Source organism: Aquila chrysaetos, chromosome 5, assembly GCF_900496995.4.
Source record: "Aquila chrysaetos chrysaetos chromosome 5, bAquChr1.4, whole genome shotgun sequence".
NCBI lineage: Eukaryota > Metazoa > Chordata > Aves > Accipitriformes > Accipitridae > Aquila > Aquila chrysaetos.
In genome coordinates this window covers 37,688,848-37,704,775 of record NC_044008.1, presented here as the reverse complement: position 1 = coordinate 37,704,775, position 15,928 = coordinate 37,688,848, and the positions used below count along the sequence as shown (strand labels likewise).

Below are 15,928 nucleotides of genomic sequence, written 5' to 3'. Positions count from 1 at the left end.
GAGGCTCAGCTTTTTGGCAGCCCCATCCCAGCTCTCCTCCCGCACAGGGGCTGGAAGGAAGGGGAGTCACCACGAGAAGCTTCTCTCTCCAGGCATCCTCTCCTCCCGGCAGCAGGCACCCCGACAGCCACATCCCAACGTCTGTTCCCACGGTGGGGCAAGGAGCCCGGCTCACGGGTGTGAGGACGGACAGGACCAAGCCGCGACATCTCTCCCCCTTCACTGCATGCCTCTGCACGGCTTTACCTCTGCAGCGGTCCCGCTTTCGGAGCATCCTGCCCCTGGTCCCCTTCCCTTTCAGGCACGGTTGACCTCAGCCTTTGGGGGATTCAGTCTACAAGCAGGGCCGGGAGCAGGTTTGGGTGAACGGTGTGCGCTTAGCAAGGGGTGTAGAGGATTCAGGGCTGTAGGTCTGGAGACAGGGCTGTGCACAATGGCTGCCGGGGGTTAGGAGGGCACAGGGAAACAGTCGGTCCTGGGTGGTGGGTGAGCAGGGGGGCTGGTGGCTGGTGACGGGCGCGTGCGCAGGAGTCACCGTCAGAACACGTGTAAGCGTGCCGTTTGCCGCAGCGACGGCCTCAGCCTCTGCTGCCATGCTCCAACCCACTGCTCCCAACGCCACTTCCCCGCTCTGCACGCTTGTCCCCACTGGCCCCTTACCGGCAAATCCAGCCCTGCCTGGGCTGCACCCCAGGGGATGTCCTCCCTCCCGTGTCCTGGCTCTGTGTCTCCTGGGGCTCAGCCCCGATGTCCCTGCACGCCTAGCCTCGGCTCAGCCTTCTTCCCAAGCACCTTCCCCTGGCTCGTCCCTGCTCGCCCCGGTCCCACCACGTTTCTTGTGGGGGTCCACGGTGCTGGCCTGGTGTTTCGGTGACCCTCCCCGGAGCGATCCGCTCCGCGGGTCCCGCACGGGGCCGGTTTCACGAACGCCTCCCAGGCAGCGGATTTGCCATCGAGGGACCCCTTACTGCTCCTACCTCGTTAGCAGCCTGCCGGTGGCCCTTCTCCAGGTGCCACCGCAGGCACCCTTCCTCCCCTCCCGGAGCCGGGCGACGCTCCGGGAGAGCGGGCGGCGGCGGCGGCCGCGGCCGCAGCCAGGGCCGGATCAGGCCCGCGGTCTCCAGGCTCCGCAGCAAAAGGGACGGGGCAGCGGGCGCCCGTGGCGGGGGGCCGATTCTCCCCCCGGGGCCGGGGCGGGACGCGGGGCCACGGGGAGGGAGCCGAGAGCCAGCCGGGGGCGGAGGGTCGGCCCGGAGCGCCGGGGAAGGCCGGGCCGGGCGCGGCGGAAGGCGGGCCGGGCGGCGGGGGAGCGGGGCGGGCCCCGGGGGAGGCGGGCCGGGCCGGGCCGGGCGGCGGGGAGGCCGTGCCGCGCCGGGCCGCGCCGCGCCGTGCCGGGCGGGAGCGGGTCCGGGGAATCGGGGCGGGCGGAGCACGGCGGGGGGGGAAGCCCCGCTCGGAGCAGCCGGCGCGGCGGCTCCGGCAGGTGGCACTGGCCGCCTCCCCCGGCCGCCTCCCCCGCTCCCCCCCCGGCCCGGGCTCCGCCGCCGCCGCCGCCGCGCTCAGTCCGCCAGCGCCGATGCTGCTGAGCGGAGCGGCGGCCGGCTCGGAGCGCGGCGGCGGCGGCGGCGGGGCGGGAGCCGGGGCGGGGGCCGGCGGGGCTCCGCAGTGCGTGGGCACCATGGCCCGCTGGCTCCGCGAGCACCTGGGCTTCCGCAGCGCCAAGCCCGCTCCCCCCGCGCCGCCCAAGCCCGACTACCGCGCCGGGCCGCCGCCGCAGCCGCCCCCGCCTCCCGGGGGCGCCGCCGAGCCGCTGGCCGCCGCCCAGCCCGACATCGTGGCGGCCTACCGGCTGCAAAAGGAGCGCGACTTCGAGGACCCTTACAGCGGGGCGCCGCTGCCCGCCGCCCCCGACGGGCCCCGGTACGTCTCGCCCAAGCACCGGCTCATCAAGGTGGAGGCCGTTGAGAAGGTGCCCGCCAGCCCCCCGCCGCCGCCGCCGCCGCCGCTGCTGACCCCCGCCGCCCCCAGCTCGCCCCTGGCCGGCCCGGAGCCACCCGACGAGCCGCCGCAGGAGGTGAGTGTCCTGGCGCGGGCACCCCGCCGCCCTCCACCGGGGTGCCCCCGGCCCCGCGGCCGGGGTGGGTGGGTGCGGGGGGGATGCTCCGGGTCGCCCCGCCGGCCTCTCGGCACCCGCTGCGAGGAGCAGGGCCGGGACCCCCGGGGGCAGGTGGGGCCCGAGCGCCGAGGGCTCTCCACGGCGGGAGCCGCGGCCAGGCTTCCGCGAGGGGTCCCGCTTCGCGTCCCCCCCCCCGCACCCCAGCAGCACCGACATGCCGGTCACACGTCAGCAGCAGCAGCAGCAGCAGCAGCACTGCGGGGGCGGCCCCGGCTTCTCCTCCAGCTCCCGCGGGAGGCAGGTATGATCCCCAGCAGGAAGCGTCGCTCGCCGAGGTGCGAGAGCGCAGGGCCTGCCGGCTACCTTCCCGCCCTCCCTTCTTGCCATTTCTTTGCAGCCGAGCGCTCGGTGCTCTACAGAGGCGAAGACCTTCCAGCCCGGGAAGGTCCCGCGCGGCACAGGACCGTCTCCGGCGGCCTCCGATGCCGGGGCCGGCGGCCCTCGGCCTCCTTCCGCCCCGTGCCCAGCGGCACAGATCTCCCTCTGCCCGCTTGCCAGGGCCTGCCCGTGCCAGCGGCAGTGGACGGGCCCCCCCCGAGCTGCCGTGCTGCTTTGTCAGGGAGCCTCAGCGCCTCTTTGTCTGCCGCCTCCCGGCCGGCTTCTCGGGGGCGAGAGCGGAGCCTGGCGCTGCCGGTGCCAGAAGGGAGGCGAGAAGCGTCCCCGGTGAGAGGCAGGAGCTGGGGAGAGGCTCCCCGCGGGGAGACGGGATCCGAGCGGCACAAGGACCCGGTAGAGGAATAAACCCGCCGGGGCTGCGGCCGTCGGTGCCGGGCCTCTTGGCAGAGAGGTTGATGCGGGGACTGTGCAAATAAAGGCAGGAGGGGTAATTAGTGCCCGCCAGCGCTGCCGCCTGCAAGACGGGGCTTGTCGAGCGAACTCGACGGGATTGCAGATCTGGCTGGTGGAGGGAATGGTGGATACAATCATCCCATCTGTGGTCCTGGCATCACCGGGCGGCACGACGAAACGAGCGCCGGGCAAAATCTGCTTGGGAATATTTTAAGAAGACAGAAAAACTTGTCGCTGGTGGATCTTGGAACGTTGCTCGTACTGACTAATCGCTTTTGGGAGGTTTCCGGAGGGGTGCAGCAGAAACCCCCTTTTTAGCCGGGATCCTGTAAACTGGCCACTGCAGACAGCGGAGGAGGAGGAGGACACTGGCAGCGGGGACCGGAGGTGCCACTGTGGTGATGTGGTTTGCTGAGGCAGGCTGGATGGTTTTTCCTCCAGAACGCACAGTGTCGGATCAGAGGGCCCAGGAGCAGGTGGTGGTCATAGGAAGGACTCGGGCTGTGATGTGCAAAGAGCTGGGAAGGAGCTGTGGGAAATGGGGACTGCCAACAGGTACAGCCAGGGCTGTGCGGGCATCTGAGGGCTGAGGAGAACCTGGGAAGTTTAGAGAAGAGCCAAAAGCTGGGATACGTTTGGGGAAACCCTGCTAACAGCACTAGGCCGAAGAAAACCCTTCATCTTATCCGAGATGGACGGTAATTAGATTATCTCCTGATCTCCTGCGTTCCTCTGTGGGGAGAACATTTCTAAATCTTCAGGGCTCCGGTACGTGATGGACACAGGCAGAGCTCTGGAGGCTGGGTGAAGCCAGAGATAAAGTGGCAATATTTGATAGTGCATGCAACTGTCCATTAAAACAGTTTCCCTGGAGGAGCCGGGGAGCGTCCACCGCGTGGAGCATCTCTGTTGGGCTTGAGTGCCCTTTGAAGCTCCCATCTGCTGGCCTTGACGTTGGGCTGAGCGGTGGGAGGGTTCCCCGGTTGCTGCAAGGTCATGGTGGTTCTTTCTGGAGGTGGTCCAGGAGGATGGAGGTGCCTGCTGGGGGGCTGCTGATATGCTTGCGGCCCTTGCTCTTGGTGACAACGTCAAGGTATCCTGCAGCAGGGAAGGCATGCCAGGGCCGGGCTGGAGCCTCTGCTGAGCTCTTCAAGCCGATGCGATGGTTGTGGCAGGGGGCTCAGTGTTCCCATGCTTAGGAAGAGGCGATGGGCACTGATCCCTACCTGCTGCGGGGACTGGGACTCCAGAAAGCCCGCAGGTGTGGGCCTTGAGTTGTGGTGATGCTGAAGATGAAGGGAGAAGTACAATTCTAGGTACAGGCAAGGCTGCTGGAGCAGAGAGGTTTTTTGCTAATGATTGACAGTGAAAAACACACTCCAATAAAATGCACAGCCCTTCCGAGCGGGGAGGACGAGGATGGACAGAAGTGGATGGAGCAGCCATCAGTTCCTGGTTGTGTGGTTTGGCCAAGGCCGTGTGGTTTGCGGTATGGGTGCTGTGTTGAGGCTGACGGACCGGCCATGTTCCCTGGGAGCCCTGTGCCCACTGTAGCTGTCCTGCCCGTTCTGGAGAGTTGAAGACGGGGGCAGGGACATCTTGGCAATGGCATCCTTCCTGCCTGGGCCGTGTGATGCTTTGCTATCATAGCATGAGTCGTCACATCTTTCTGCCTCGTGTGGGATCTGCAACATCTTGTGGGGACGCGCTTAGAGTGAGCTCTGCAGTGGCTCCTGCTCCGTTACAAATCCTTGCTGGACATGGTGGGAACCAGCACAGGTCCTTCTCCATCTGCTTGGTCTGGGCGGTCCTTTCCCTACAGCGGTGGACAACGAACTGGCCCTGTGTGGCTTGCCTGAGTGAGGCAGATACCCTGGAGATGTTTTCTCTGCTGGGTTTGGATCAGGCGTGAGGAGCAATGCCACCAGGATGCAGTGGGGAGAGATGTGGTGAGGGCCCAGCCTGCATGGGGACACCTGCACCCAGGGCACAGCGTGCTTGGGGACAGGGTTGGGGATCCACCTGGGGACGTCTTTATCTTGTGCCCGCCGGGACCGGTCACTGGCGTTTTTGCTGGGAGCGCAGGGTCAGTGCCGCGGGGTGTGGGAACGGCCGGCCAGGAAGCTCTTGGGCGTGTGTCTTTCCTGCAAGAGCCTCCCCGAACTGAGTCATCCTGCGCGATGCTGTGCTGTCCGCCCCCCGCTCCCTCCTCCTGTGCCACGGGTGCAGCCATGGGCTCCCCGCCTGGCCCAGCCGTCCCCCACAGTCTGCGGACTGGACCTTTCTTGGAAGGCCAGTGCTCGGTTTGCTTTTGGGTTTGGCTTCAGCGTCCACCAAAAGCCAAGCTGCAAGATGTGTAAAACTGGGGAAATTTTGCACCTGACAGAAAGAACAAAAACTGAGTTTGGTTATAACTCAGAGTGGCTCTAGCATTAAACCCAGCAATCTCCCTGGGGGGACCCCAAACATGCTTTATCTCCAGTGCAAGAAACTTGTTTATAAAGTGAGGGATCTCCCTAGGCATCCTCCGGGGACCTCTCTATAGAGTGGAGCATCCTGTTGTGGCAAAAGTTGGTGGCAGGTAGGACGTTTGTAGGCAAGATGAGGCGAAGAGCCCCGGCTCTGCCCTGGGATCTCGGTGTCTGAACTGTGAATGTTCTTGGAGAGCTGCTGTCGCCTTCCCTGGTGGGCAGCGTAAAAACTGTTTTACTGCGGGAACCCAGCGATGATCTGGTCCTTCGCCTTACTTTTTTTATTTTCTTTTTTTCTTACAGTTGGCATAAATAATAAAGCAAGACCAGCCTCAGTACTGCAGCAGGGATCTGGGTGTGCATTGCCACGGGCAGATAAATGCGTGAAAAACACTCACGTGCATAAAGAGGATCTGTGCCCAAGGGCCAGCAGTGCCTGGCTGCTCTCTGAAGGAGTAGTCTGCACCAAGAGCTGCCCTGGGATGGTGGCTTTGTGTGTCAGGCTTTTGCTTTGCAGCTGCATTATTTCAAATCTAGCAAAGCTTGTGCTGTGTATAAGCAGGTGATGCCTCGGTATCCGGGCACCCGAGCGGCACGCTGGGATCAGCCGGGCAGTGAGCAGCTCCCTCCGCGACACGGGAGCTGAGCGAGGCATGGAAATGCCTGGCCTTTGACCAAAGTGGGGGGTGTCTGGGGCAACCCTGGGCTCTGCCCTGCCAGTGGCCGTGGCCCCCGCCTGCACTGGGGGAGCAGCTGTGTGCACCGCGGCTGCTGCAGGGAGCCCTGCGCGGCTCGTAAAGTCCAGCGTTCTGATTAGGAAATGTCAGAGATGCAGTTTCCTGGGCAACCTTAATTCAGCCCCTCGTGCAAGGGCATTAGGATGCACTCGGTAATTGTGTGATCCCCGCTGTCTGCCCTCTAAGAGCCCTGCCCCATTCCCGGCGCTGGCCGGAGCCTCCAGCCCCTCCAGCCTCGGGGCTCGGGGTACCGTTCTCGCTTGCTTGCTTGTGCATCCTGAGGTTGCAATGCCCCTGGAGACAGGAGTTGCCTTCCCAGCTTTTCTGTGGCTGTCCGCTGTAATATCTGGCTATTTAAAAAATGAATGGGTTTACATTCTCAGCACCCTATGGTGGGGAGACTTCGCTCCTACAGAGAGGCATCGTTGAGATAGTGGAGGAGTAAAGCCAGTGCGGCAAAACCCCACCAAACCTAGGGAGCTCAGAGACTCAAGCCCCTGCCTGATCTGAGCCATTTGCTCTGGGTCCAAGCTAAGCCCAGCAAACCAGTCTTGCCTGCGCAGAGCCCGTCTAATTGCTGGAATGCCTCTGCACACCCCTGCAAGCAAAATACCCAGTTTTAGGGGTCTCGGCAGAGACGTGTTAGGATTCTCCACCATCCTCTGCTTTCTAGACCTGGAGCTGGAGGCATCTGAGCAGGGGCCGCTCTGTGAGCTTGCCGGAGCTCGTGTGTCCCTCCCTGGGAAGACAGACCCAAGCGCTGAGGAAATATGGAGGGGGCTTTCCTCCGGTTGGGAAGCACGACTGCCACGTGCAGAGGAGCCTCTCGGCTGCCGAGCTGCTGTGCTGGTGCCCTGTCTTGTCTGAAGCTGCTCTGTGTTTGCGGGGTGAGAGAGGGAGGGTCCAGGACTGGTGCCAGCAGCAAGCCAGGTCTATGTCTGCCTAGCAAAATGCATCTAGGAAACGGGGTTCGTGACAGGTTTGAATGCGGGCAGGTTGGGCTTGGGGCGGGAGGAACGAGCAGGCAACCCCTTTCTGAGCCCAGGAGAGTCAGCAGACTGTGTTTCACAGTCCCGCAGTGCGCTTGGAGCCACGAGAGCTCTTGCAAAGGGTGAGCATCGGGCACGGTGTTGCCCGTCTGCCCGCCTTGCGGGCGCTCGCGTGTCGAGCCCGTGTGTTTGTGCGTGCTGGGACGCTTGCCTGCGTGCTCATGCCTCCCTTGGCGCTTGCACGTGTGCGAACGAGCTGTCGCCGGCGTGGGGCCGTCCTTGCAGCGGAGCGGAAGCTTCTTTGCAGCTTTTCGAGGCATGGGTGCAGCCCATGGGATCTCCTGGCTGTTCGGAGCGGCAGGCGCTGATCTGCCCTTGGGATCTTGCAGGCAGCGGGTGGGAAGCACCCGCCTGCTGCAGGCTGAACCCCTCTTTGCCTTGGAGAGGAAAAGGGTGTTGAGAAAACAGGGGCTTCCCGCAGTGAATTTGCAGTCACTGTCGCCCATCTCCCCACCCTGTGGGGCACTAGGTCGGGTCCTAGCGACCAAGCAGCTGCAAAAGTCACTGGTGACGTAGATTTCCCTGGGGGGTTTTGACCCAGCGGTGGCAAGCAAAGGGCTGCAGCCCTCTGGGCTCAGTGTTGCCCCTCGGTGTCCCCGGCAGGGCCTGAGCGATGCCACGTCTCCCTTGGATGACGGAGGCAAGGGCAAGATTTCCTGTCTCCCGCTGCAAAGCCAGGGGCTGGCTGCTCCTGCAGCCCCATCCCAGCCAGCTCGCTGGCACCGGGCCCTGCCTGCAGAGCCAGCGGGAGGCTTTGCTCTTTCCCTCTCGTCTGGCGGAGGCCAATACCCCGAGCAGCCATCTGTCTTGCTGCTGCCTTGCCGAGGGGTGAGAGCGTCTGCTCGCTCCCACGTTTGAACCCCCCCCCAGTGCTTGCCTGGGGTGGCTGCGAGCCCTGCGGCCGGCGGGGTTTGCTCCGAGGACTATGCCCTGCTGCTCGCTTGAGCCCTGGTACGGAGGGGCCAGGCTTGGAGAGCCGGCCCGGCTCCCCGCTGCATCAGCCATGCAGGGAGCCCGGAGCTGGGACTTTTACAGAGGATGTGGTGAGCCGGAGCGGAGGAAGCCGCGTTCCTCCTGCAGCTCAGAGGGATGCGAAGGCTCAGGGCTGCGCAGAGGTGTTTACAGCTCCAGTTCCTGTTCCCTTTTCCTGCTGGGTTTTGCCGCTCGAGGCTATTGTCGGGCCATTTTGCACAGGAAGGAGGAAGAAATGTTTTGTTTTAAGCCGATTACAGGAGCCGGAGAGGAATGCGTGGAGCAGCCCTGGTCTCCAAGGCTGGCCGGGAGCAGGGACAGCATGGCGGTGAGGGCAGAGCCTGGCACTGGGTGGGATTAGGCAGCCACCACACCACGCTCTGGCCATTTGGTCCTTGCTGTGGGAGCTCTGCGTAGCTGGCATTGTGGTGGCAAAACCCATCTCGCCGGGTGGTCCAGCCTGGGGTTTGCAGCCTGGTGGGTGAGTGAGACCCTGGCAAAGCTGCTTGGGTGCACTCGGACCCTGCTGGAAATACTGTGTGGCCCCATTTTGGGACCAGGCTTTGGGGCTGGAGGGGGGATGTACAGCTCCAGGCTTGCTGGAGATTGTGGCATCATGCAATGGTGTGCTCCAGCTGGGAGGCTGCTGAGGTGCTGGTGCAGGCGTGTGGCTCCAGCGCTAGAGGGGATCAAGCTCTGGGATGTGCCCCATATCCTCCTGCAGGATCATCTCCTTTTCGCTAGTGAAGGCAAACCTCGGGCTTTTTGTGCTGTCCCTGTGACGTGGCACTTGAGAGGCTCCTGGTCCTGCTTCCCGGTGACTCCTGATCGCGTGGAGGACCCCTGTCTTGTGTTACTTGGGACATGCATGGGGATGCTGCGGGGGCCTGGGAGGGAGTGGACAGGAAGCCATAGGCTGTTCTTAGCCCTTTTGTTGAGAAACATCTTCAAATGAGCCTGCAGGAGCACTGGAAAATAACCAGTGAGCTCCCAGTTGTGCCAGTGCCAGCTGACACGCCTGTACTGGGATCTGTGCCCCTTCCCCACATCGGGCGAGGAAATGTGGCTGCATGCAGGGAGAGCATCTGTGTGCCGTGGGGGGGGACGGCATCACCGGTAGGCCTGTGTCGCAGTGGGGGCCTTGCCGGGGTGTCTGCGTGGGCGCTGGCAGTGCTGAGCCGATGGTAAGGGAGGAGGCCGGGCCGCCTTCTGCTCTGCTTGGCTCTGTCCCAGCTTTCGGGACAAAGGCTGGAGCATTTCCACGGCCGAGCGCCGGTGCCTGGAAAGCCGCCGGCTGCCAGCACCTGCTCTGCGGGGATGCCATGATGCAGGCTCGGGGTCCCAGCTGCTGCTCTGGCTTGTTGCTAGCAGAGCTCGTGGTGTGGTTTCAAGGGGGTTCAACTGGTCCCTGATCTGCCCCCCCGCCCCTGCAAAAAGGCAGGGAGTATCCTAATCCTTCTCCTAACCTTCCCTTCTTCCAGCTGGCTGTCCTGGAGGACTACGCAGATCCCTTCGATGCGGCGCAGGTGGCTGGTAGCCAGGCAGGGCTGGAGAAGGTGACAGAGAACGATGGATACATGGAGCCATATGAAGCCCAGAAGATGATGGCTGGTAAGGTGGAAGGCTCCGTGCAAAGGCCACTTTGTGCCTCTCGTCCCTGCTGTGTGAATTTGGTGGCCGCTGTACTTTGTTTCTTGCAGCCCATGACAGCACCCGGTCCCCCAGACAAGGCAAACCTGGCTGATTGCTGTGGTGGCACACAGCCACTTTGCAGGCAAATTTTCACAGCTTTAGCTGTGTGTGATGGGCTCGCCGTAGCCAGAGCACTCACAAAGGCTACCCGAGCAATAAAGGCACCTCAATATTTCCCCCTGCGATGCTGCCCCCCGGGACCACAGTGCCTGCTTGCCAGGCTAAGCCAGGAGAGTTGTGACATTTGATGCATCTGGCGTAAAACTAAGACGGATGTGGGAGCTATTTAATTCGGTTAGGACCGGGCCAGAGCGTGCCATTGTCTGCTGCAGCAGCGGGATCCCCAGTGGGCTTGTTTATGGCTGGAAAGTGGGTGAGGTGAGAGCGCGCACTCCCAAAGGCATTGCTCTTACCGCCACAGCGCATGCAGGGTCACTGTGCCGGCTTGCACGCTCCAGGCTCTGTCTCTGCTTTGCAGTTCCATGATTTTCCTGGAGTGAGTGGTTTCTGGAAAGCTCATACGGCTTTTTGGACTAGTCCATTGCAATTCTTGGAAAAATCTGCAAGCGGCGAGGAGGCTGCTTGTGTCTGTGGGACAGACTTCTGTTTTGCTCGAGGGAAGGGCATTTTATTAAACTAGCCACACTGGGTGTCCAGGGAAGAAACCTGGCCTTGCTGCTTGCAGGGTATCAGGCTTTGGGATGCTCTGTCCCCATGGACCCCGCTTTGCAGGGCTGCCCGAGAGTGGGGATATTGTACTGTGGGGAGAGAAGGCATCTTGGTGCTGTGGAGTGCTCAGGACCTGGCTGCCCAGCAGCTCCCCGGCTTCTGGCAGGCGCTTGCTGGAGGTTTGGGGGCTCTCCTCCACCGCTGATGCTCCCTATCCCATGTCACCCTTGGGTGAAATTGAGCCCTGTCATCTAGCAGGGCTTTGGGGACCATGGCCAGGCTGTGTTGGACAAAGAGCTCATGGTCTTTTCCCTCTTCTCCTGCTAGAGATCCGCCAGAAGGGCTTACGGGAGGCTCCTGCCCGGCCGCTGCACCTCTACGACACTCCCTACGAGCCTGTGCTTGGAGGGCTGGACATGGACGGTGAACGCCCGGCTTGCCACAGGCCCAGGGAGTCCCGGCTGCCTGAGGATGACGAGCGGCCGCCGGAGGAGTACGACCAGCCCTGGGAGTGGAAGAAGGAGCGGATCTCCAAAGCCTTTGCAGGTGAGTGATGGGAGCAGCCATAAAGGATGGATTCCAACCATAAAGCAAACGATGCTGCGTTGCATATTTCAGGGGGGAAGGTGGCTCCTTGGGGTTCCTTCATCTTTTGGGGGTCAGTAGTGTTGGCCTCTGCATTTCCGTGGCTTGGGGAGTGCTCATGCACTTCAGAAGGGAGCCAGGCTGCGTGGAGTGGTGGACGGAGCTGCCTTGGCAGCCTGTCCAGTGCTCATCTCTCATTGCCTCTTCCCCCTGGGTGATCACAGCCTCTGGTGCAACCCCCCCAAACCTCAAATTGCAGGGGAGAGGCTCGACCCTGGCCTCAAGCAGATCCATCCTTCCTCGGGGCAGGAGGAGAGCTGGGCACTCCCCCAGGAGCCTTTGGCCAGGCAATTGTCCAGCCCCCTGACCTATTTATCTGTGCTGTGGGATCGATTGTGTTTGTGTTTGTTAATGAGGAAATCCATGCTGTGCATTAGCGCTGGGTCCTCTGCCAGTGCTGGCTAATTGCCACGCTCTTATCTAGGATGCATTTTAATTGCAGCATTGTGTGTCTGCGCTGCAGCCGGCGCGCACGAGGTGCTTGAGCTGGCAGTTGTCGGCGCTGCACGGGGATGCTGGCGTGGAGATTTGGGCTTGGGAGTGGTTCACATTTTGGGTTTGGGCTCTGCAAGCTGGAGATGTATCTGCTGGGCTCGACGCCACAGCATCTACTCATGCCTGGGGTTGCACTCATGCCGTGGGGACTCAGCTGGGTGCAGGGCCAGCGCCCACGGCACACTGTGCCAAGGATTCGGCTTGTCGGGCTCTGTCATGAAACGTGGTGCGTTGCCGGGCTGGGTTTGTGCTGAGGTGTCTGTGCTCCGGATCCGGGCGGATGAGCCGCCTTGCTTGACGTCCCTGGGTGGAGGTGGTGTGTTCACAGGTCTGGCTCGCGCGTGGATGCACGTGGGCATGAGCCAGGGCACTTCAAGCTTGCTCCGAGTCCCGAGGGAGTCAGGTTGCTGTGCCCTGGGCCACGTTAGGACCTGCTGCCTGTTTTTTTCTGGAGCCAGAGCAGTTCCTGCTGTGGCTTGCAAGGTGTTTCTCCTCTCCTGCAATGCCGGAATCTCTCTGCTGGCCCATTCCCCCTTTGGGGGGCCTGAGAGACCCCTGCTGATGGGCAGCCAGTACTGGCATGAGGCAGCAACCCGCTGGTGCCTGGCAGGGGAACGTGGACCCCGTGGGGTGGCTGGGAAGCAACCGGGGCAAGATGGATGCACAGGCAGGACAGATGGCAAAGGGACGCTCGGCCAAGGTCCTCCGGACAGACGTGCACATGGGATGGGGGGTGATCACAGGCTCCCTCCCGCCCCAGAGAGGGTCGGCTGGGAAAGCTGATGGAGGAGCAGGGTCTCTCCATTGGGAATGTGCCCCACATCAGGCCTGTTCCTGCTTGGTGTTGGGGAGGGGACTAGATGGCCAAGCTGGCTTAGGGCTCCCGGGAATTTAGTCCTCAGGTCTTTCCCCCTACAGCTGCTCTCCTTCTCCGTGGGCCTGGTGTTGCTGGTTGTTTCTAAGCCCTTTCTTTCTCTCTTTCTCTTTCTCCTTCTCTCTCTCCGCGCACCTCCCCCCCCTCCCTCCAGTTGAAATCAAGGTCATTAAAGACCTGCCATGGCCACCGCCGGTCGGACAGCTCGACAGTGGTGAAAGCCCCCCGGACAGTGAGGCTGGTGCCTCCGTCCCTCTGCAGCACGGCCAGCCCAGCTACGAAGACGCCAACGGTGGGTCTTGCATGACAGCGGGGTGTCCGGGGGGGGGCTGCGGCCAGTGCTTGCCGTGACCCTGCCTCGCTGCCCCACCAGCACCGAGATGCTGCGACGCCTCGGAGCTTGCCCGGACCCGGCAGGGCTCTCCCCATTGCCTGCAGGCGCTGCCAGACATCCACCCTCCTCCTCCGCCTTCCCCCAGCTCCTCCTGGCCTGTTCAGGTGTCCTGTGCCAGATGCCAGATGTTTGTCCTCGCCTCTTCTGCATCTTCTCTAGCTCCACGATGCCTCTTTGCACGCAGCAGTCGAGCTGCACCAGAGGATTATTCAGTGGCAGAGTTATTACCTTCTCTTTTGTTCTCTCCTCTTTGCCTCCAAATTCCCAGTGTTTGATGGCTGCTTTTATGGTCTTCTCAACAACTGCTCTAAGCATTTAGCTGATGTTTTCTTGCAACTTAATACCCAGGTCCCTTACAGGTGTGGTAGCAGCTAATTCAGATCCCACCGTTGAAGTTGGGGTTGTTTTCTCCCCGTGTGCCTCGCTTCGTCATTTAGCACTGCTCCGTTTCCTCCACTATTTTATTACCTTGCTGCTCAGTGGCAGGAGGTCCCTCTGGATTCTTCACTCTCATTTTTGCTATCCTGAACAGCTAAATCTCCCAGGTACAGTTTGTCATCTCAGGTTTGCCTTGTTGTGAAGCCTTTTTTGTGTGTGCCGAGCAGCAGAGCCCCATGTAAATCCCCCTTGGACTCTGCTGGCAGTCTCGCTTATGAAAGCCAAATATCGCTGCTTCTCTTTTAACCCATTGTTAATACTGTAAGGACCTTGCTCTTGTGCTGTGGTGGATTAGGATTTTGCCAAGAATATTAGGTGGGGGGGTTGTCAAAAGCCACCCAGGCTTTCGGGGTTGGGCTGTCGCTCTTGCGGAGAACTGGGACGGATCTGCGAGACGTGACTTTTTCTCTGCAAAGCGGAGGCTGCGTCCCGGTGTGCCGTGTCTGCCTGTGCGTCACTAACGCTGCTCCTGGTAGACGCTGTGACGTGCCAGGTGCAGATGTCTGATTTCCTTATCTGCAGTTACCCAGATCCCTGCAGAGCTTCGTAAAGAAAAAACAGTATGGCTTTTGCTGCCTCCCAGGTGGGTTTGAGCACGAGGTTGCACGTGACAGCTGATTTTGCTGCCGATTGTAGGGGCACTCCAGAGCGATGCGGCTGCTTTGCCAGGCCCACGCTGGGGTACTGTCCCAAACCCGTAGGAATGCTACAGGCTGAGAGCAGTCCCGAAAAAGAAAGGTCTTGGCAGGAGGATTCCTACAATGAATGCAGGTGTCAAGAAAAATTAATTTCATTGCTATGCAGCCTCTTCTCTTCCCCCATCATTTATTATCCCTGCAGTCATTCTGACATGCATCCTGCTCCTGATGAACACATCAGTTTGTCATTTTTCCTGGTTTTAGCAACACGGAGTCCCTTTTTTTCCAGGCTTGCTTTGTTGTGTTAAGTTTATCTTGCCAGAGTTTTGTCTCATTTTCTACTTCCCCTGTCTGGGAGTGACTTGAACTTCTTGAAGGCTGTCTTCTTACTCTTAGGGGCTTGTTTTTAATATCCTGTTTAATCATGCACATGCCTCTGCCTTTCTCTGACTGGTGCAATGCATTTCTTCTGAGCCTCTAACACGATGACTTTGTGCTGCCAGCAAACAGTTTGGTGTTTTGATTGTCTGGCTTTTTAATGATCACCCCAATTTTTTAAGGTGATGAGTTGAAATTGAAGCCTGGATGTTATGTACAAGGGTGAGCCTGGCCATTGAAAAGCCAGACCGCTGCAAAGGCAGGGCTTGTCAAGCCTTAATGCCAGGCACCTCCTCCCTGAGCTCCGTCTCAGGGGCTTTTAAGCCATGCTAAGCTGCAGAGGATTTTGGCTGGGTTTCCTTTCAGCTGCCTTCCTCTCTTCTCAGTCCTGGGGGGGCTGGAGACCTGCTCGCCTGTGTAGGGCCCAGACAAGGTGTCCCTCAAATAGCTGCCGTAGAGGATGCCCTGCTAGAGAGAAGAATATCCCTCCCTGGGTATTTTTTGCCTCTGCCCCACAGCAGCGTGGCCTCAGCATCGCCCTGCTTTTGCTTCCCCCTCCAGTAGCCAGGGAGCATGGGGAGGGGGGGAAGCTGCCCAGTCCCAGACATTCCACTTGTCCTGGGAGCTGCAGTGCCCGGGCTCGGCCAGCTCCCGGGCGACTGTGCCTCCGTGGCATCAGCCACCAGCAGCCTCGTGTCAAGGCAGCTCTGCCCGATCGATAAGTAATTTGTGCGAGGGGGCTTGCGTTGCAGGGGAGCAATAATAAACTCTCTGGAGGAGGGAGAAACAATATTGTTAATGCTGAAATCATCCTGCACAGAAATAACAGTCAGCGGGAGGCTGGGTCCCCGGGGCACGTCTCGGTTAATCCCCCGCTGCTCGCAGGGCGGCACGCACTGGGCCACCGTGCTTTGTCGGTCCTCGGCGGGCTGGTGGCTGGGCTGGTGCCGGGCAGGTGGCTGCGTTGGGGAAGCACCTCGCAGTCAAAATGTCTCCTTCCCACCTCGGGGAATTATCTTTTTCACCTCAGGAGGTTTACTTGTGCCAGCAGAAATGTGTCCATCGTTTTCAAACTGACCGCTCCCTTTAGCTCCATCTACCCCTTCTTTTTTCAATTTAATTTAATTTAATTCCCCGCCCGCCCCCCCCAAGATTGGAGAGCCTCTCCTTACTGCTTCTCACTTAACTCTATGCCGCAACCGCTGAATCGCTGGTTGCATTAGCAAAACCTCTCTGAGCTTTTGAAACCTTCCTGGAAAATATTCCCAGGGGCTCGGGTGCTGTGAGGACCCCAGTCCTGGCGTGGTGGGGATGCAGCCTTGTCTGTCCTGGGGCACTGCAGTGAGCAGCAGTCCAAGAGCTGCCCTGCCCTGCCCTTGCTTAAAGCAGGGGGACGGGGCAGCACGAGGGGACCCAGCACGACGTGACGTGGCTCTGTCTCTTTCTGCGGGTTCCCTCCACGGCGGGGAAGGCTGGGAGCCCAGCCTGTCCACCTGTCCCCACTGCCAGCT

The 15,928-nt window shown here is 61.0% G+C and overlaps 1 protein-coding gene across 2 annotated transcripts in view; it reads left to right on the top strand.

The window, feature by feature from the left end:
- The first annotated feature begins 1,419 nt into the window (after window positions 1-1,419).
- The window catches only part of SHF (Src homology 2 domain containing F), a 40,817-nt gene continuing 26,308 nt past the window's right edge, over window positions 1,420-15,928 (top strand). Inside the window, exons 1-4 of one of the 2 annotated variants that reach the window (XM_030013590.2) lie at window positions 1,420-2,074; window positions 9,676-9,805; window positions 10,883-11,101; window positions 12,724-12,861. In XM_030013590.2, the coding sequence (XP_029869450.1) occupies window positions 1,577-2,074; window positions 9,676-9,805; window positions 10,883-11,101; window positions 12,724-12,861 (985 nt within the window). In that variant the 5' untranslated portion in view covers window positions 1,420-1,576. The remainder of the gene's footprint in view (window positions 2,075-9,675; window positions 9,806-10,882; window positions 11,102-12,723; window positions 12,862-15,928) is intronic. The other variant, XM_030013592.2, reaches the window with a different exon arrangement.